This window comes from Amphiprion ocellaris, chromosome 23 (genome assembly GCF_022539595.1).
Source record: "Amphiprion ocellaris isolate individual 3 ecotype Okinawa chromosome 23, ASM2253959v1, whole genome shotgun sequence".
In the NCBI taxonomy this organism is placed as follows: Eukaryota; Metazoa; Chordata; class Actinopteri; family Pomacentridae; genus Amphiprion; species Amphiprion ocellaris.
The window spans coordinates 23,909,923-23,930,915 of record NC_072788.1 but is presented as its reverse complement, the minus strand read 5'-3'; the positions used below and the strand labels follow the sequence as shown (position 1 = coordinate 23,930,915).

Here is a 20,993-nt window from a genome sequence, read left to right as displayed (position 1 = left end):
ACATTTATAACAGTTAAAAGACTAATTCATATCAGTTAAACTAGTTTATTCCAGATTGCACCAGTTTAGTACAGTTCACAGGCCAGTTTACACCAGTTTTAAACATATGAGTTTACACCTGATTAAACCAGTTTATATCAGTTTACACTGGTATGAAACAGTTAACAGAGCAGTTTACACCAGGTAAATTAGTTTACACCAGTTTACACTAGTTTAAACAGTTAACAGACCAGCTTACACCTTTTATAACTAATTTATATCAGTTTACACTGGTTTAAACCTGTGTACAGAATAGGGCTGCCACAAACGACGCGTCGACTAATCGCCTGAGCACGATACGTCATCAAAAGCGGAAGTGAGCGCGCAATGCAACAGAAATCACCGTCCGAGTGGAGCGCGGAACACGCATGGACATCCGCGCTGTATCGTGCATATATAGTATATGCATATATTATATATATGCACAATACAGCGTGGACATCCGCGTTTACGATACAGCGCGGACATCCGCGCCGCATCGTGCATATACTATATATGCACGATACAGCTATACGATACACCTGTGGCTTATAGTCAGGTGCGACTTGTATGTGTACAAAACTTTTTTTCTTTTTAAATTTAGTGGGTGAGGCTTATATTCCGGTGCGCTCAATAGTCCGGAAATTACGGTATTTAGATTCACAGCAGCTGGTTGTATCACAGATGCTCATTTTCACTGAAGTCTAACAAGGAGTCTGAGTAACGGTAACAGAACTGAGGTTTTGGGGGTCAGAGGGAACAGAAACCTTTCAGACTGAACAGAAACTGATCACAGCCATCAGAAAGGAGAAACACTGAGCATGGAACTGAACTGAAACAGATTTGATGATTTGATGGAGCAGACACTTCAGGCTCTTGTTGCAGCAGCTGAACTGCAGAGAACAGTCAGAGTTGATCTTCAGGTGGAATCATGTGAAACCGGTTGTTCAAACTAAACACTGAAAGAACAGTGAAGAAGTTTGACTCATGTGGATGAAGCAAGAGTACATTCATTGACAATGAAAAGGGAAACACCTGGATTATCTCCAGATAGATCTACACCAAACACTGATGGCATCATCCGCCTCGACCAATCAGCTGCGTTTGTGTCCTTTGATGAAGAAAAAGAGTCCAGCTGCAACGCCGAGCAGACCGACAGTCAGACCAATTCCACAGAACACTGCAGGTCCAACACTGGGCGGAGTTGTCTGGACATCTGGACATAGGAACACAGAGACATTGACCTTCACATCTAGACCCATGAACCTGCCCATCTGGAGACATGAACCTACACATCTGAGGTCAGTCTCTGTTTGAATAAACCACTCACCCCACATTGCAGTCAGTGGTTGGCTCAGGGCTACATGTTCCACTGAACACATGTAGATGTCTCCTAGCTGTGGGATGAAGTCCAGTCTGGAGATCTGGGTGAAGGAACCATCTTTGTTGGGGAAGGGAACGTTGATGCTGGTTCCGTCGGTCACGTTCTCTCCATTCTTGGTCCAGAAGACTTCGACGGGGGCCGGATAGAACCCAGTCACATGACAGATAAGCGTGTTCTTCATTCTGAGCTCCAAGGTGTCTCTGATGTAGATGATCGGGTCGGAGGGAGGATCTGAACAGAAGCACAGTTCCTATCAATCATCACAGCTGCAGCAGTTGATATAAAAATGTACATGTTGCAGCAAACTCATTACTCTTCAGTGCTCTCTGTATAATAACTGTATCGCAACTATAATATCAGCAACATTAAAGACAAAAAACATCTGAATGGATGTTGAAGAGTGTTGAATATTTGTGTAAATATGAAATACAGAACAGGTTCTTTCACCAATAGTCACCTGTGCTCACAATGTTTGTTCTTAAAATTAATAAAAGTGGATGTTCGTCCATTTACTGATGAAGCTGTTTTACACCCCTGACACTTTATGGTGCCTGTAAAATCAGCTCAGTTACATCAGGAATTTCAAGAAGAGATTTAAATAATTATCTTCACCCTGTTCCACTGGGAGGTCCTTCATTGCGATTCGACACGTCTTCAGGTTCTGTCTGCAGACTTGTTGCTCAGCCACAGCCTCTTCATAAGCTCCTGGGATACTAATTGGATCTATGAAGTCTGGCTGAGGCATGACTCCTTTCTGGCTGATGAAGTCTGCGTACCAAACCTCTTCACGGTCCAGTGTGTACAACATCTCTCCATCAGAGTCTGAACAGCCACCGACCACAAGATCCTCATGAAGATCTGAAGGGAAAACAGAATCAAAGTGAACCTAAACCTGTTGACCTGTTGGGTTTCAGAAGAACCAACAGAGAGTTTCACTGATTGACAGTTTAAAATAAAAACTCACCTTCAGCAGAGACCCAGAGGATGCAGCAGAGGATGAGGAGCAGCTGTGACATCTTCATCACTATCATCATCAGCAGCAGCAGCAATAACAGTGTCGCTGTTGAACTTTGGATCTCAGGTAGTCGGACAGAAAGTGACACAAACTGCACCAATCACAGAGCAGAGTCACCAGTTTCCGGGCAGACAGAAGCAGCTGGAGACGCTCTGAACCTCACAGCTCGCATTAATGATGAATATCAAACTCTTTTCTAGCTTTTTTCACTCAAAAATGTATTTAATAAAGACAAATGTTCCCACAGTTCAGCTGCTGTGAAACAGAAGCACATTTCTCATGAACAAATTAAACATTTAAAGGAGAATTTTTATCTGAGGAAAAAAAATGGACTGAAAATGTTTTAGATGAACTTGTTTGTGACTTTTTGTTGACTGTGGTCCACGTGTCAGAGGGAATATTTTACTTTTACCTGCATCGCATTAGTCTCTCTGGTTACTGTACAGATTTAATATGAGGAAATACAAGCAGATGGGATAAAATTACCGTAATTTCCGGACTATAAGCCACTACTTTTTTCTCACGCTTTGAACCCTGCGGCTTATACAACGATGCGGCTAATGTATAGATTTTTACGTGTGAGCTTCATGCCATCAATACATTTAGTGTGTACATTTGTGTATGTGTGTGTGTGTGTGTGTGTGACGTGAGGAGGAGCGCTGCAGCGGTGTGTGTTGCAGAGATGAGTGTGGAAGCGGAGGCATAGTGAGATGCACCATGATGATACAGCCAGTTATACAGGACAAGAGTGGGAAGCCAGTGCACGTGGACAGTTGCTGCTGGTTCAATAAAGTGCCTCATTCTGCCCCTGCAAAGTTTGTCCGGACTTATATCTGGCGGTTACCATTAACGAGCCCCGCTAAGCTAAGCGGGCTAGCGCTACCCGAGGCTGCCCAACCGCTAAGCTAAGCGGGCTAGCGCTACCCGAGGCTGCCCAACCGCTAAGCTAAGCGGGCTAGCGCTACCCGAGGCTGCCCAACCGCAAAGCTAAGCGGGCTAGCGCTACCCGAGGCTGCCCAACCGCAAAGCTAAGCGGGCTAGCGCTACCCGAGGCTGCCCAACCGCAAAGCTAAGCGGGCCAGCGCTACCCGAGGCTGCCCAACCGCAAAGCTAAGCGGGCTAGCGCTACCCGAGGCTGCCCAACCGCAAAGCTAAGCGGGCTAGCGCTACCCGAGGCTGCCCAACCGCTAAGCTAAGCGGGCTAGCGCTACCCGAGGCTGCCCAACCGCTAAGCTAAGCGGGCTAGCACGACCCGAGGCTGCCCAACCGCGGTTCGGCGGCCGGCAGAATCGGGTCAGAAACACAGTTTTTAAGTTAAAGGCAACCGATCTGCCTGTCGAAGAAGGAAATAGAGCGTAAGCTTGATATCAATGAATCAATGGTGAGACGTTGGAGTCGGCAGCGTGAACTGACTCAATGCGTTTTACTGCGATGTTACAGGCACTGTTCGGAAAAAGCATACTTTAATTAAAAGTTTAAAAAAAAAATCTTTCTGTGTAAATATCTCATGTTACAACGTGGACACCTGCGGCTTATAGTCAGGTGCGGCTTGTATATGTACAATTTTTTTTTCTTTTTAAATTTAGTGGGTGAGGCTTATATTCCGGTGCGCTCAATAATCCGGAAATTACGGTAGATGATTTATTGCTCAGCATTCAGAGCTCAGATTGTAACTGATTCTAGAGACTTCGCGGTTTCACTTTGTACTGATCACAGAAATAGAATTTCAAATCATTAGGAACAACATCTGCTCAGTCATCTTTTTTCAGTTTTTCATGACATAAAATATGGTTATTTATAAAGATACTTTTGAAATTTCAGCTCAATATATTAAATACGTTGAATCACATTTCAGCATTTTTTTCCACACATTGAAATTTGAGGCTGTTTGAACAACAATTTATCAGGAATTATTAAAGACAAAAACCTGAATTTTTTTACAATTATTTCTCATCATGTCATTAATTCAGAATCTGCAACATTAGACAAGTAGATCAAATAACCTCTGATTGTGGGTGAGTTGAAATATGAAAAAAAAAAGTGAAGCTGTTACGAAAATTCCATCTTTGAGTTGACATTAACAAATAAACTGATAGAGGTGAAGACGACTAGTAATATTTTCTGAACCACATGTAGCTAAATGTCACAGGAATACAGCAACAAACATATTGAATAGTTGTGAATGTGAAATACTTGGAAACTAAAATGAAATTGTTGTGTGTTATTTTTATTAGCCATGACGAGTTGTACCATTAAATAAAAACAACTTTTGATATTTGAATAAGAGTAGAACAGAAGTCTGGAGTTTCAAAACTTTGCTTTTTAATATTTTAATGTTATGTAGGTTTCTTGTTTTGATGCCAACATCTTTTATTCTCTTACTCAGCTACATTATAAATAAGGTCTCAGTACCTCAATGTACTCTGAGCTGAAATGAAGAAGGAATCAATTAATATGTGGCGATGCTCTGCCTGTCAGAATCAGTTCTGGGCAAAGAAACAACTGACTGTCTCCACAGCATATTGCATAATTTAGGTTAATCTAGATTATATTTTGATGTGTGTGTGATGATGTGTGACCAGACTGGACTCTTGAAATGACATGTTTTGGTTTCTCCACATGGATGCAGCTGCTTCAGAAGACAGGACACTCAGCAGCACTTCTGGTGAGTGTCCTGTCACTTCTACTGGTGTTCAGTAATCTGCTCTGTTTTAGTCACATGTATTGCAACAAACGCATACATAAAGGAAGAGGCACGAAATAAAGCAGTCACGTTAAAAACAGCATTTGACTACTCTGCTGCAGTGGTTTAACTGTTGTGAAAGAAGCATGGGGGAGTGTTTGCACTATATTTGTGAATGAAAATGCAGGTCCTTTTAAGAGGCAAGTGGGCTCGAGTTTACAGGGAATAAATGTTTAATGTTCACTGAAAGAAAATCTCTCTGTGTCCATGTAGCTTTGATTCCTGAATAAATCATCACGGTTGGATGTTTCACTCAGTTTCTGAACTTTATTTGCAGGTTTGATCTTGTCTAACTTGGTGACAGATGGTCAAAACAGGAAACAGTCATGCATGATGTCTTTAACCTGTTGGACTGGTTTTAAACCAGTTTCATGACTGTAACCATAGTGTGTGTTAGAGAGACAGAAATCTCTTTGTGACAGATATTTTCATGTAGAACCAAACATTTCCACTCTTTAATCCCAATAAAACCAACACTTCAATCATTCTCACAATTTCTACTTTATTTTTGTTTACAATGCAGTTCGACTGCACAGCAACAACAACAAAAAACACCAATTTTGATCTATAACAGCTCAAGATTTCAGATTGTGTTATATTTCAACAGTTCGTATCAAAAACTAAACAAATTCAGTTTACTGTCACGTATAAAACAGAAAACCAACATATGTTCATGTTTCAGAAGCTGAAAGCAGCTTTAAAAATGACAAACAATTACAAATCACTCAGTTTCTTCATGTTTCTACTTGACAGTCTTCAGGAAAATACTTACAGCAACTATAGAATAAAATTATGAACCAGAAAAATAAAACATTTACACAATATGAATAGCAGTATGATTGAAATAAATGTAGTTACATGTTTAGTCACTGTAGTATCACTGCAGTAGTATTTTCAGACACCAGTGGAAAACACATTTCTCTGTTATACTAACTCATGTTTTGCTACTTAACACATCTTATGTAGTTTTCACCACTTTAAAAGTCACAAAGGAAGAATTCCTTCAGTCATTAATGTCATGAACTTATCATCTGCTAAAATTTCAAGGCTACTTCAGAAAATCATGTATCATGTATGTAAATCATGGCTGAACACAAGTCGACTCTCAGACTCTATTTGAGTTTAACGAACTCAGCAGTGACTCCAGCATTACAAAGCAGAAAACCAGCATGTATGGGTTCAGTGAATGTGGTCTGGACTCTGTGGAGGAGACTCATGGTTTCAGAGACGCTGTAGAAAGACAGAATACCTGCTCTGTGATCCACATAAACTCCGATTCTGGAGGACCGAGGACCTGAGAGGACAGTTTGGACTTTGTTGTACAAAAATGTATATCTGTCTGTGTAACAACGTAAAGCCCAAGACTTGTCGTTGAATCCAAATACATAATTATTTGACGTCCCGTCTTCGCTGACATTCTTGTATGCAGCTGCTACCTTAACTCCTCCTCCTCCTCTCCACTCCACCTCCCAGTAACATCGTCCTGTCAGACTCTCTTTACTCAGGACCTGAAAATATGTATTAAATCTTTCTGGATGATCAGAATAAGACTGCTGTTGATTCAATAATATTACTTTTCTGTTTCCCTCAGATAGTAACAGATATGTGTTTGCTGTGTTTGGATCCAGAGTGATTTGTCGTGCATAGATTAAGAATTCCTCTCTGGTCTTTGGTTCTGGTCCTGACAGTAAAGCATCCTCTTCAGTGATTGTCGGTGAGATGTTTGACCAGGTGTCCCTCAGAATGTCCTGTAGTTTATCTCTGAGCTCTTTCACAGCTGCTGTCACCTCCTCAAAGTGTTTCAGAGGATGGATGTTGATGCTGGATGAGGGTTTGGACTCACTGAATGCTGACACTGAGGGGTAGTTGTGGAGAAACTGGGTGTGATCTGGTGTATCTGAGAGCTGCTTCAGCTCAGCGTCTTTCCTCTTCAGATCTCTGATCTCCTGCTTCAGCTTCTCCTGAAGCTCTTTGACTCGACTCACTTCAGTCTCCTGCTGGGATCTGATCTGCTGCTCCACATCAAAGCTTCTTTTCTGGATGAGACGGATCATCTGGGCGAACATCTTCTCACTGTCCTCCACTGTTTTTTCGGCATCAAAATTGATGGCTTTCACTTCCTGTTGAAGCAGCTTCTCATCTTTCTCTTTGTCCTGGATTCTCTGCTGGATGTTCAGTCGACTCACCTCCAGCTCCTTCTGCTTCTCCGTCCTTTCTGCTGCTGCTGGGACTGTTTCATGTCCTTTATGTTCATCCATTGTGCAGAGATAACAGATCAACCGTTGGTCGGTGCGACAGAAAATCTTCATCACCTCATCATGAGGAGAGCAGATGTTCTCCTGGAGGTTCTTGGAGGGCTCCACCAGCTGGTGTTTCTTTAGTGGAGGTGCATCATAGTGAGGTTGGAGGTGTTGCTCACAGTAGGAGATCATGCAGCGCAAACAGGACTTGACAGATTTCCTCTTCCTCCCAGTGCAGACATCACAGGCCACATCTTCAGGTCCAGCATAGCAGTGATCAGCAGCAGCAGCTTGGAGTCCAGTCTTCTTCAGCTCCTCCACCAACTCTGCTAACATGAAGTTTTTCTCCAGAACAGGCCTTGGTGTGAAAATCTCCCTGCATTGTGGGCAGCTGTAGATTCTTTTCATATCCTCTCCATCCCAGTGTGTTTTAATACAGTTCATGCAGTAGCTGTGTCCACAGGAAGTAGTGACTGGATCCTTCAGTAGATCCAGACAGATGGAACAAGAAAGTTTTTCTGAATCCATCTGATGTCCTCTCTGTGCCATTTCACCTCTCAGCAACTGCAAACGTCTGCGGAGATTTTACTTCCTTCAAAGCAACTTAAGGCATCACACAGGAGGCCACACCCAAACTGTTTCATTCAACCGTCACACATCTATTTGCATGAGTCAGATGTGTCAGGTTTTGTACTTTGCAGGATTGTAATGTCACCAATCAATCAGCTGGCAGATCTATGAAAGGTGAGGAGGCAGGAAATCTACCATCAGATCTGGACTCTGTTGGAGAGAAGAGAAGGTTATCAGTGTTCATCACATTCAAGCTGACATTAAAGCCTTCTGTCAGCTGCTTTAGCAGCATGTTCACCCAAAGTAAACAGATTTAAATCTGTGGTTTTCACTTCATATCATGACTTCTTTCAATTGTATGTTTGAGACATTCCTGCTGTTCTTCAATTTTGGACTTGAGCAAAGCTTGTGACTGTAAATAAAAAATCTGCTTCATTGTTTGTCAGTGAGATCCTCATCAGTTTCAGTTTGTCCTGCCCTGTTCTAGTATGTTATGGTTCAAGGAAACACTTTCTAGTTTGACAGCATTCCCAGTTTGAATGTTAGAAGTGTGGAGCCACTTGTACACATTCACAGTGAATATTTCCAGTATTTATCCAGAATAAGCTTCACTCCTTACACAAGTCATTAATATATAGAATAAACAGTTGTGGTTCCAACACTGACCCCTGGGGGGCACCACACGTAACATCTAACAGACTTGATTCCCTGTTTAAAGAAGAAATGATTATTTTTCTGACATTGCAGCAATAGCCAACAGCCAATACTCAACATGAATTTCGACTGAAGGCTGTGACAACTGTATCTGAGAAATTCCAATAACTTTAAGATTCTTCAAACAAAAAATATAAAATAAAGAAATCAATATCATTCAACATCACTGAAGTAACCAATAAAGTAAATATACCAGATATAACAGATCTGCAGATGTAAACATGTTTAATCATGTTTTAAATAAAAGACTTAAAGTAGAGTTAAACACAAAGTCAACTTGAGCAAAAGGATGATTTATTTAATTAATAAGGCAGGTGAAGACATTCATCAACTCATTTGAAGCAAGATGCTGTGAATAATTACACATAAATACACAAAAGCAAGGCTTCCAATATCCAATATATTTAGCAGAACAGTTTAATTCACTTTGATGTGGTTGACTCTGCTTAACAATCAGCATCCTGCAAAGAGAAAAAAACAGCTTTTTAGTCAATTACTTAAAATAATTATATAATAATGATCATAATGAAAGAAAGCTGGTTGGATTACAGCATAAAACTCACTCAGGGCTTCTTGTAGGTTTTCCAGCTAACTAATAAATAACCTTTTAACTAACTTATAAACAGCTTTCCTGCTACAGGAGGCTCAACTTATTCAACATTCTCTCTCAGGCCTGCAGGAATACAGTAGATTTATATGTTGGTTGGTTTTCAAAATGTATCATATCATCAAAGAACCACAACTGATGATTCTGACTTCGTCGCTGCACCTTGATGATCCAAAACCCCCTTTGAAAACACAACCTAACATTTTTTAAAATTTACTTCAAAGGTGTCAAACTCATTTCAGTCCAGTTTGATCTAAAGTGACCACTGTTGTGGAAGTTCAGCGATGTTGAAGCAGACACAGAAAGACACACTGGAGACTCAGATGATTTACACTGCTGTTCAACAGTTTGGGGTCACTTAGAAATGTCCTTACTTTTGAAAGAAAAGCAGTTTTTTTTCAATGAACATAACATTAAATGAATCAGAAATCCAGTCTAGACATTGTTAATGTGGTAAATGACTATTGTAGCTGGAAACAGCTGATTTTTAATGGAATATCTCCATAGAGGTACAGAGGAACATTTCCAGCAACCATCACTCCTGTGTTCTAATGCTACATTGTGTTAGCTAATGGTGTTGAAAGGCTCATTGATGATTAGAAAACCCTTGTGCAGTTATGTTAGCACATGAATAAAAGTGTGAGTTTTCATGGAAAACATAAAGTTGTCTGGGTGACCCCAAACTTTTGAACGGTGTTGTCAGTTGCAAGTGACACCAACAGAGCAGCAGTACATACAAGCAACGCCAGCATCAGCTCTGAGGATTCTTTCTGATCTTCAGGTATATTTTGCAGTTGGGAGAAGGTCAGATTTAAAGTATAGACCAACACTGAGGCAACTTATCTGCTTAGTCGCATCAGACAATATCTAATCTCCTACAGTGTCTGCCTGCCTAAAGGTCATTATGACCTCAGAAAGGTGGGAGAGTAATTTTTCCTTCACAACCAATAAAATCAGAGCATATTAACTGTTGTGACTCAGTCTGCCTGCTAAGGGCCAGTGATGGTCAGACAGCTTTGTCACACACATGGTCAAAAAATCAATTCTGGATCAAAAGTTGGAGTCTTTAAAAGTTCTCAAGAAAGAGTCTTCAAGCAGTTTTCAGAGTCTGATGTGAATAATATTTATTCACTACAGATGTTGTAAGAACAAACATGAGCAAAATCTCGAGATTTTAACTGACTACACAAAGCGTTACATCGTCTTTTATGCCTTTTCTTAAACGTTCCTCTTCCGTTCTGGAAGCCACAACCCATCGTCTTCAGACCCAATCAGGATACACATGAAGCAATCGTATCCAAAGTTAGACCACCTCCTCTTTTTTATTTCTGCTAGGTTGGCATTATTTCTGCTTGTCTCAGCATTCCCTAAGTTTCACCTCATGAGTGCAGACATAGCGAGGGCATGAACTTCCTGTCTCGTGCCTTATATGGGCTCTATAGGTTTCAGTTGGGTTGCCGCTTTCCACAGGATTATTCAGTGCACTCATAGCTTCAGTTGGCACGTGAGGTCTTCCGATCTTATCTTTATTAGCTCTTAAATTTGATTTATACATCTTATTCGTCTAATTTTATCATTTGTTCAACCTTAAAATGCCACAACATAACCTACAAATAACCACGACTCCAAATGTCCCCTTTGTTTTAGTACAAAAACTCTAAGTACATTCTGAAAATGTTAACGTTTAATCAACTATCTGACATTTCTGAAGAAAAACAAGTTCAATTCCAACAATATTATGCCTCAGTTTATCATTTACACAGATGAAAGCTTATCAGGAACTCAACAATGTAATATTTACGGAATCAGAAAAAGCTTTATCAAGTGACACAAGGAATTTGTCTAACTGAAACTTACAGTACTCAGAAAAAGTTCGATAACAAGATAGCAATAGATAGAAGATCGCAATTAGAAAGCAATAAATATAAAACCTAAAGTCCTAATAAATCTGACAGTCTAGCAAATTTAGATAAGAGAAGTATGATATGAAGACACAAATATAGCTTCAGCCATGCTGCACGTGTTATAGGTGAGTAGATAAAAGTGGAATTTACAGTCTAAGTGAAGATAAGAAGTACTATGAAAACAGTGGCATTATATTTCCATAATAAATGAAATAAAGTACAATATTACAGCATGAGTTCGATATTTTAAAGAGTCTATTTGTGGTTAACTGGTTTAGCATTTATGACCAAAACAACTTATCAAGATCTGGAAATTATTTTAAATTTACACCACCTGAACTGACACACCATTAAGGAAGAAGGTTAATTTATCCTCCTGACTTGTAAATGCATAAAATTTATACATAGAAGTTGTGGCGGTGAAAGAACAACAGGGTTCCACCAAACCTGACATCATATTGCAACCGAGTCTTTAAATATTTCCACAGTAAGTATTAATTTTCACAGAAGTTTATTCTTCAGGATGTAAAAATGTTTAGTTAGAACTGTGATGTGTAAACGTCTGAGCTGTACGGGGGCTATGGACAGACCCACGCTTCAAATGTAGAATGTAAAAAGCTACACTTGCCCTTTTTCTGAGCGACCTCCTGCTCCTCATAACGTTGGAAGACGAGTCCACGTTTTTCACTTCGCCAGCCGAGTTTGAAGTCAGTCATTTGTTGAAGTCTCAGGTTCGTCTCCAACTAAAGGACAAATACAAACGTGAAATTGTCTGAAAACCTGAAAATATTAATTAAACTCTGTGTAATTTGAGCACTGATATGAATCATCCCTTTCAAATGCAAATGTATACAGAACATGTCCAGTGTTACTTTATCAGGTATTTCTGTACCTTCTTCAGGAGTATATCGCTGGTTTTGGAGTCAGACGGATCCACATCAGAATTCAGCTTCATCTTTATCACCATCTTCTTTTTTTTAAGATCTGCAGGATTCCAACACATATTCATACAGTGAGGGATTTTTATTTTTGATTGACTTTAGCTTATTATTTCAGTACATCAGGGATGAATTCTGAACGTATCGTCGTTTACAGAGCTGTGAAAAAGTATTTGCCCCCCTATAGAAACCTTCTGTTTTTGCATATTTGTCACACTTAAATGTTCCAGATCATCAAACTAATTTTAACATTAGACAAAGATAATGCAAGAAAACACAAGGCTCTGAAAAAGCAGCACATGATGCCACGTTCTAAAGAGGTTCAAGAACAGATGAGGAACAAAGTCATTGACATTCATCAGTCTGGAGGGTTCCAAAGCCATTGCTGAGGCTCTGGGACTCCAGAGAACCACAGTGAGAGACATTATCCACAAATGGAGAAACATGGAACAGTGGAGAACCTTCCCAGGAGTGGACCAACCACCAACATTTCTCCAAGAGCATCGACATCTAATCCAGGAGGTCACAGAAGAACCCAGAGGAACATCTAAAGATCTGCAGACCTCACTGGCCTCAGTTAAGGTCCGTCTACATGATTCCACAATAAGGAAGACTCTGGGAGGAAATGGATCCATGGGAGAGTTGGAAGGATCAAACCACTACTGACCAAAAAGAACGTAAAGGTTCATTTGGTATTTACAAAAAAATATACGATTGAGATATTATTGATTTAATTTCAGATTGGACACCTGATCTTTGGGTTTGATCATGAAAACTATCAATAAAACAAATCCTGAGCTGTAGAAAAGCAGTCATTCATGTTTTAGTTTCTGCTGGAACCAGAACCTGTCAGACATAGCAGATTTTTGACTCTTTCAGGTGGGCTTCATATTTTGGGTCTGCTGCTATGTCCATTTTTCTTATACAGTCTATGATTAAGCCACATTACCTCAACATCTCCGCTGGTTTTTAACTTAGTTTCACTCCTAACCCCTTGTTTTCTAGTTGCAACCAAAAGGAATCATTGCTGAGTTTGGTTCTCCAAAGTACAAAGCACACCAGTAACGTGTCTAGGAATGATTTTGAATGTTAGGAACTCACCTCCCTGACAGAAGAACGTGGCCTTCTGGTTGCAGTTCAATGCAACCCAGCGTCCCTGTTGGTTCCCTGCAATGGAAGCACAGTTTCCTCCAGAAGTGGCGCCTCTCAGCCAGAACCTGAAGGAGGTTTTTCCTCCATCCGACCACATCCAGGCGTCTCTGAACAGACCGATCCACGCTTCATTGTGCACCCCAAAGAAGCCCGTCCACGTTTTTATCATATCCACAATCTTCAAGTTCTCCTCATCCGTCCTCACACTGGCCATGTTGGTGTGCCTCTTCCTACACCACTCCAGACTGTCTTCCCAGCTGCTTTTCTCAGAGTAAAACGTAAACTCATGCTTGCCATTGTCCCGACCTAAAAAGACGGAGGAGAAGATCAGTAGTCAAGAAAGATATCAGGAGAAGATAAAGGAGGGTTGCATCATTGAAAACTGTATGCAATTGAATGGAAAGTGATAGTTTTTATGCAGTAAGCTGGAAATAAATGCTGTTTAGGTGCCATTGAGCGCAGTCTACTTTTGAAAGCTATCATTTTGAACATTTTTGTTTTTAATTCTCAACGATTTTTATCCTCTTGCAACCATTAAATTTTCCTTTGGGACAGCTTAAAGATTCCCAGTTTTGATCTCAAACAAGTCCAAGGCCCTTTAGTCATATAAATCATGTCTACGTATGCAATTCAGAAGACTGAGTTAACTAAGATTACACTTCATCTACTCTTATGCGACTTAATTTTATGCCATTCAAGAAAAACATACATTGTTACTATATTGTGTTGGCATGGCAACTTTTGCTAATTAGCGCTACATGAAAAGCACAGTTAAGGCTGATGGGACTGTCAGTATGTATCCGGGTAAATTAAAGTAGTAAATAATGCAAAACTTGGATCTGATGATAGAATAGAATGGAATATCTTCATTTGTCAGTGTACATGACCAACCAAATTGTATGCAAACCAATTTAAAGTGCAGGAAACAGCATCAGTCACAGGTGGCACAAGATCAAGTTCTTCAAATTTCATTTCAATCGGTTCAGAAATTGCTATAACATTTCACTCAAAGACAGAATGATCAGTCTCATAGTGGACAGAAACTGAAAGAATCTCTAAAGTCTGCTGGAGTAAACATCCTCTGTTTGTTGAGTTATTACACTATGGACCAAAGTAGTGGACCCAACCAACACAGGGACAATCTCACCACTAAAAAATCTCATCTCCATTTTGGTTATTCAGCTGATAATGTATAATAAATATCCATTTTTAGGCTTTTTCTCCAACATTATTAATGTAAACTAACATTTAATACCATCAAAAGATTTAAAACCTATTCTTGGGACCTGAGGTTTGAAAACCACCTATTCAGACGTGCCTTTGAATCCTAGGACTGTTTTATGGTTTTTATGATTTTATGATTTTCATGGTTTTATGCTTTTATGGGTTCTATGGTTTTATAGTAATCCTAATTGTATTGTTTTGTTTTATTATGCTGTCTTCAGTGATGTTGTTGTAAAGTGCTCTACTAATAAATTTTGATTGATTTGATTGATTGGATGTTGCCACATGGATTTTAATGATCATATTTTCCATCCATCTGTCCTTCCTGTTTTACAACTAACTCTGCTCACAGTAAAAAACTCTCACTTTGGTACATCATGTGAATTATGAATAATCTGCACTTTAAAAACCCTTATGCAACATGTATATTCCTACATATTCTAGAAAATATCCTGTTTCCTTCAGTCTGTGCAATAATAATGCTCATCAGTATTTCCATGCAATACCTTTGATTTGTGCAAAAATGTTCCTTTTTTTAAGAACTTCTACTTTGATTTTTATACTTCATTCCTTAAATGTTTGCACCATGTTTTCTGTTGTAAAACTGCAAATTGCCCCTTTTAATGGCTTTAATCAGCTATAAAGAAAAACCTCAGTGTGTGTGTCATTTACTCACGATCATAACATATAAAATCTTTTTTCTCTGCACAGGAAACGTCGTTCCATCTGCCGGAGGAAGACGCCTCTGCACACCACTCATCAGCTGCAAGCTGGTTTGGTTCCCCTTCTGTCCACCTGGTGAAGAGCGCTTCGCCGCCACCATCCGCCCACATCCACCTGTCTGAGGCTCCTCTGTGGAGGCCGATCCAGGTGAGACTCACCTGACCGCCCAGCGCGTCCAACAGCTTGTTGTTGTTGTACATGTTGTTGATGGTGACCAAGTCGGTGAACTTAACTCTGCAGAATCTCTGAGCCTCGTACCAGCTCAGGGGAATGTCCATGAAGCTGTACCGCTGAGGCACTTTGGGAGGAAGTTCAGACATTATTTTCAATCTATAACTGCTACAAATTACACTCTGTTCTGATTAGCTTGGAAGAATTTTCAGCAATAAGCTACGTGTAGATGTGCACAAACCTCAGCCACAACAGAATTACTGACAATAAAATACGCAAAGCTCATGAACAGGTGCATCTCATATTATTAGAATACAATGGAAGACATCACTCAAAGAGAAAACTAAATATATTCTCAGCTCAATTAAACTGAAACATCTGAAGCCTTTATTTGTTTTAACTTTGATGATAACGGCTTACAGGTATTAAAAAAAAATCAATCTCAAAGTATTGGAATCTTTCAAAGGATGATATATATAAATAAAAAAATTCTCTTTGTGTGTACTGAGTCTAGAATATGCAAATTTGTCATTTTGAGCAATGTCTGATGAGCAATATTGAACCTTTACCAATATATTCTAATAATATGAGATTCGCATGTATTATTACTATTATTGTTATTATTATTATTAACTACATTTATATGACTACGTTTAGTGATATTGCAGAAACGTGTATTTACTGAATCAGGTTTGTTGAACTGCACCATAGTCTTTTCTTCTAATGTATTCACTTGTGTGACTGAAGAATGGAAGCGTATTTATATATTATCAAGTTGTTGTTTTTTCCTGTCAATAAATATGTTAAAAATTGTACCTTTAAAAATGTGTTATATTACAATTTAGACATGATTTTAAAGTAGATGTTTAATATGCAACTATGTGATGGAAGAAAAACATCAGGGGACTCACAAAAAATCTACATAATTTTAGTGAGTTTCACACAGAGTCCTGCATGCTGTCTAACTTAGAAAAGCCATGGTTTCAATGCTAGACCTTCATGAGGGGAAATATTTGTCAAATAAATTTGCTGCTTTTCTACACATCTGTATGAAATGATTCTATAAAAATCAAAAATTCCGTTTAACTGCTAAATCTAAACTTTTTGCCGACATCCAAAACTTCCGCTGATATTTGTTGATTCTGGTTTTGAAATATGGTTTGCACTGTTTTCATCTGGTAAGTCAGTCAGAAAATACAAACTGGCAGAAAAATGTAAAGCTCTCTGACACTGTCTTAGCTGATATTAATGTAAATTTGATGCATTGATGATGATAATAATAGTAATAATAATAAGGTGTAGATAAATTAAGGATGCAAGATAATATATATAAAATGTTTTTTAAAATTATAGAAAATATCATCATCAGCTCAAAATAGACCAAAACTGGCTAAAAGTTGACAAGTTACAAAATAAAATGTAACCTAAAAATGCAGATGGCAGATATTTACAGGCATATTTTTCTCATTTTGCCCTGAGAGTCTACACATTTGCATTGTATCTGCAAGTTTGTCACCCTGATAAGAATAATAATACGTTGATGTTCCCTGAAATTAGTCATAAAACATATTAATCTTACCAGTAAAGATCCAGTATTGTCCGTGTCTAACTGTAATGTTAGATTACTTACGCAGATAAGCACCGATCCTCTGGAGCCAAAGCACAATCCCTGTCAAATCAACACAGTTATTTATCGTTTCTAACAGCCGTTAAAGTCTGAAAATAAACAACTGAGGCTCCACTAATCAAACCCACCGATGAAGGGGATCACACCTCGTAGCTGCATTGTGTGTCTGCAGAATATACGAAAAAAAGTGGTAGTTTATGGTCAGAAAGGAGGGAAAAACTTCTAAAAGTTTCTATGAACTGTGTGTGTTTTTACCGGTTGTGTTCAGCCTCCTGCCACCGCCTCTGGGAGAAAACTTTCCAACATTGACTTCATGGAAATTTGGTCAGTTTTTCACGTCCTTTCATGCAAAACTCCCCCAGCAGCAGCAGCAGACATGAGGGGAAAGGATTTGGTTATCACTGGTCCTTTGACTTCCTGGCCTTGAACAAGCTCATTTGGTTTCCAAGTCCTTCCATTTCCTCCTTCTTCATTTCTAAAACACCCAAAGAAAATGGAAAAATAGACCAAAATCACACTTAGAAATTGCTTCAGTGCTGCTATTAACTGTCATTTTCATGTTACTGGCTGCATTTAAAACTTAAATATGTAGGAAAACAACTAAATATGGACTTTCTTGGTGAATTCTGTTGCTGAATTTTAAAAAACTATCTCAAATAAATCAGTGCCGACCACCTGCTGTTATAATTCTTTGATAAGTTTACTATATTTCATTTCTTTAATCTTCATACTATGAATTTTAGAGCCCTCATAACTGGAAAACACGCTCTTGTATTGATAGAAAACGAGGAAAAGAAACTAAATGTGTTCCAGAAACTTCAAATGAAGAACTTTGTGTTATCACAACTTTAGAGGTGAATCTCTTCTGAATATTTCCTCATTATTTCTTCAAATCAAATTATCCTAAAGCGTTTTATGAGCTGGATTTTCTTAATGGTGACTTTACTGTTTGTTGTTCATTTGTTTAACCAAATTTACCGTCAGCATGAGGTCATAAATGTAGACGATCAGAGAATAACAGAAGCTTACAGAAACACTAAATCCAATCATTTCAAGGTTAATTGGCAAAAAGTGTAACATCAAGACACACCCATGACAGGAAAGAAGTATTTTATTTACTCTCCTGCATTTTATCTGGTAAGTTTTTTAATTAGCTCTGCAGTAAACTGTCACAAACAGGTTGTTGTGAATTTCAAGAAATCTCTGAAACTCCAATCAGATTTAGTAGTAGCAGTAGTAGTAGTAGTAGTAGTAGTATTAACCACGACTATAACTACAACTACTGCAACAACTACAACTACTACAACAACTAGAACAACTACAATAAAAACTACAACAACTAATACTACTACTACTATTAATAATACTACTACTAGTAGTAGTACTACTACTACTTCTAATAATAATATTAAGATGATGCTTTTTCAAGGACAAATTCCAGGCAAAACTGTGGCACAAAAAAACAATTAAATTTGTTGACCACTAGAGAAATGTGACAGATGGAGGAAGAGAGGGTGAAATATGTAAAATTCATAAACATATTTTAGTTAATGGGGAAAAATATAACTCTCAAAATATTACAAAATGTATCATTAATACAAAGGATCAACAAAGATCAATAATATATATTTCAGCTTATGTGTACTGAGTGGAGAATATATACATATATTTGACACTTTGAGCAACGTCTGATAAAAAATATTGAACTTTTTCCACTATATTCTAGAGTAAGTGTGTTTTCAGCTGTAGTTTCCCTGTTTTAAAAGCCTTTATTAGTATTAATTATGTCAAATCTACATCTTAAGATTAACAGATACTTTTAACATTAGACAAAAGAAGAAAAGGTGCCAATTATGTTTTTGGATCAATAAATGAGAAGTTTAGTTTTAATTTTAAGTTCCAACTTGTCCTTTAATCTGTTGTGTAACATCTTCACCTTAAGAGTAGCTGACGCTGTCAAACAAATGTAGCAGAGAGTAAATATTTCCCTGTGAAAGGTGGTGGTGGAGATGTATACCTTAGCTGCCATACACCAGCTTCTCACGTTACTGAGGATTCATTTTCATAAGTTTGCACTGAGATGAAATTTACATGTGGACAAAACAGCCACCAGGGAGGAGATGTGGTAAAAAAAACAATACCACAGATTAATATCAGTAGTTATCTGAACACGCACGAGAAGCTGTACGAGCTCAAGGCCGACATTTTTAGCACTTAAGAGTGTTTTTGAAAGTAATTAATGCTGGAGGAAGAGCTTTCTAGTCTTCTGAGCAAAGGTTACTTGTCAGTGGATAAGAAAATGCATTCAGAGTCGAGTGTCTTTTCTGTCTGAGGATATTTATGACCTCCTCTATTCAAGGGCGTCACACCGCCAAGATATTCCTGGAGGCCACGTTCAGTTTTTATGATTATGATACTGTTGCATGATAAGATTTATCTGGTCTCTTTATGGAATTTGTACTTTGTGTTAAACACTGACATTGTAAAGTTATAAACATCAGAAGTACTACAACCTTGTAGGCTCCAGTCCTGCATGGAATGTGGTGATAGCTAAGTTTCAAGACATCACTTTATAACCTGATCTGTAGAGGTTGAACCGCCTTAAAAAGTCTTTCTGATATAAAATTTCCTCATTCATCGTGTAAATGACGATCATAAAAACACTCCGGATGAACTGAAGGGTTTGAAAGCAGAGTGGTTTAATCCACTTTCTGTTGTTTTTTAAGAAAAATGGCTTCAAAAGTTTGTGTTTTCAAGAATGGTCTAACACTCTACTGTAACGCTGTATTTCATTTGTGGGCTAGATCACTTTACCACTAAAATCTAGAGCACAAAATATTACAAAAATTATATAAAACTCAGATTTTTGGATGGTTAGACCTTTCTGCTTCTAACCCCCTCATTTGTCACAGTCTGTTTTATCCCCAACCTGAAATACCAATATGTTCATTTTATTGGCTTTTAATCTACTGGTTTAGATTCCATTCAGGTCCTGAAAACAAAAGGAACCAACAGCGTTTAATTCTGGGCTCTGATAATGGACTTTTGCTGTAATTTATATTATCTTGTGTTTCTAGGACAGCAGAGCCCACCATACAGTGCTGTGAAAAGTATTTGCCCCCCTACAGAAACCTTCTAGTTTTACCAGCATATGAAGGGTTTGGAAGCAGAGTGGTCTGACCCACTTTCTGTAGTTCTTAATGAAAAATGTCTTCAAAGATTTGTGTTTTCAAGAATGGTCTAATATTCCACTGTAACCCTGTATTTGAGCTGTGGGTTAGACCACTTTACCACTAAAATCTAGACCATAAAATATTACAGAAATTATGTAAAACTCATATTGTTTCAGCCATCTCTGCCACTTGGTTGAGGTACATTACTAAAAAAGAACACTAGATGTCACTTTGTTTTGAAATAGCATGCAGAAGAAGTGACTGTGCTCACAGGAAGTTAGCAATAGCAAAATCACTCCTGACATGAGGCCTCTGTTTGCTGTGATTTTCAAAGGTAAGCTAATATTTTTTTTACATATTGTCATGTCTAAGGAGTTACTGGACATAACTGTGTAAACTGAAACATAAAAAGAAAAACATAAAAGGGTCAAATAATTTTTGCAAAACATGCTCTACTGTTTGGTAGAGGTCAGTATTTCCAAAACGGGGGTCCAGGGGGTCTGTTCATCAAAAATTAATTGATTGTTGTTATTAGTGGCCCAAGGAAATAAAAAATACAAAGAAATAATTTTTTCATTGCTTTTTTCTTGGTGAGGACATTAAAGGGTTAAAGCAGTTTATTTTCATGAAAAATGATCAAAATCAAGACGTGAGCAAGGTCACTAAAGTACAGTCTGATGCTTAATTCCATCTAGAATACTGTTGGAAGCACAAATTCTCCATTAAACAAGACAACACGGTTAGAAGAGCGACTTCAGACTGTTGAAACTGGGAACATTTACTTTGGATT

The 20,993-nt window shown here is 38.5% G+C and overlaps 3 protein-coding genes across 4 annotated transcripts; all 3 read right to left on the bottom strand.

Annotated features, from left to right (window-relative positions):
• Positions 1-31: 31 nt before the first annotated feature.
• On the bottom strand, positions 32-3,477 carry LOC111564321 (RLA class II histocompatibility antigen, DP alpha-1 chain-like). The gene is made up of 4 exons (XM_023263814.3): positions 2,367-3,477; positions 2,015-2,260; positions 1,349-1,633; positions 32-1,234 (listed from the first exon to the last, which is right to left on the bottom strand). The coding sequence occupies exons 1-4, from the start codon at positions 2,434-2,436 to the stop codon at positions 1,113-1,115; spliced, it is 723 nt and encodes a 240-aa protein (XP_023119582.2). The 5' UTR covers positions 2,437-3,477; the 3' UTR covers positions 32-1,112.
• A 2,165-nt stretch (positions 3,478-5,642) lies between these two features.
• On the bottom strand, positions 5,643-8,391 carry LOC111564320 (tripartite motif-containing protein 16-like). Its single transcript, XM_023263813.3, has one exon. It carries the CDS (start codon positions 7,947-7,949, stop codon positions 6,273-6,275), a length of 1,677 nt encoding a protein of 558 aa, XP_023119581.2. The 5' UTR covers positions 7,950-8,391; the 3' UTR covers positions 5,643-6,272.
• A 1,683-nt stretch (positions 8,392-10,074) lies between these two features.
• On the bottom strand, positions 10,075-17,472 carry LOC118469856 (macrophage mannose receptor 1-like). 2 transcript variants are annotated; one of them, XM_035945228.2, is made up of 7 exons: positions 17,286-17,472; positions 17,159-17,196; positions 17,034-17,072; positions 15,186-15,530; positions 13,235-13,591; positions 12,088-12,179; positions 10,075-11,938 (listed from the first exon to the last, which is right to left on the bottom strand). In XM_035945228.2, the coding sequence occupies exons 2-7, from the start codon at positions 17,187-17,189 to the stop codon at positions 11,774-11,776; spliced, it is 1,029 nt and encodes a 342-aa protein (XP_035801121.2). In that variant the 5' UTR covers positions 17,190-17,196; positions 17,286-17,472; the 3' UTR covers positions 10,075-11,773. The 2 variants fall into 2 exon arrangements, with proteins under 2 accessions (XP_035801121.2, XP_035801122.2); XM_035945229.2 differs by lacking the exon at positions 17,286-17,472 and having other exon boundaries at positions 17,159-17,282.
• Between the last annotated feature and the right edge of the window lie 3,521 nt (positions 17,473-20,993).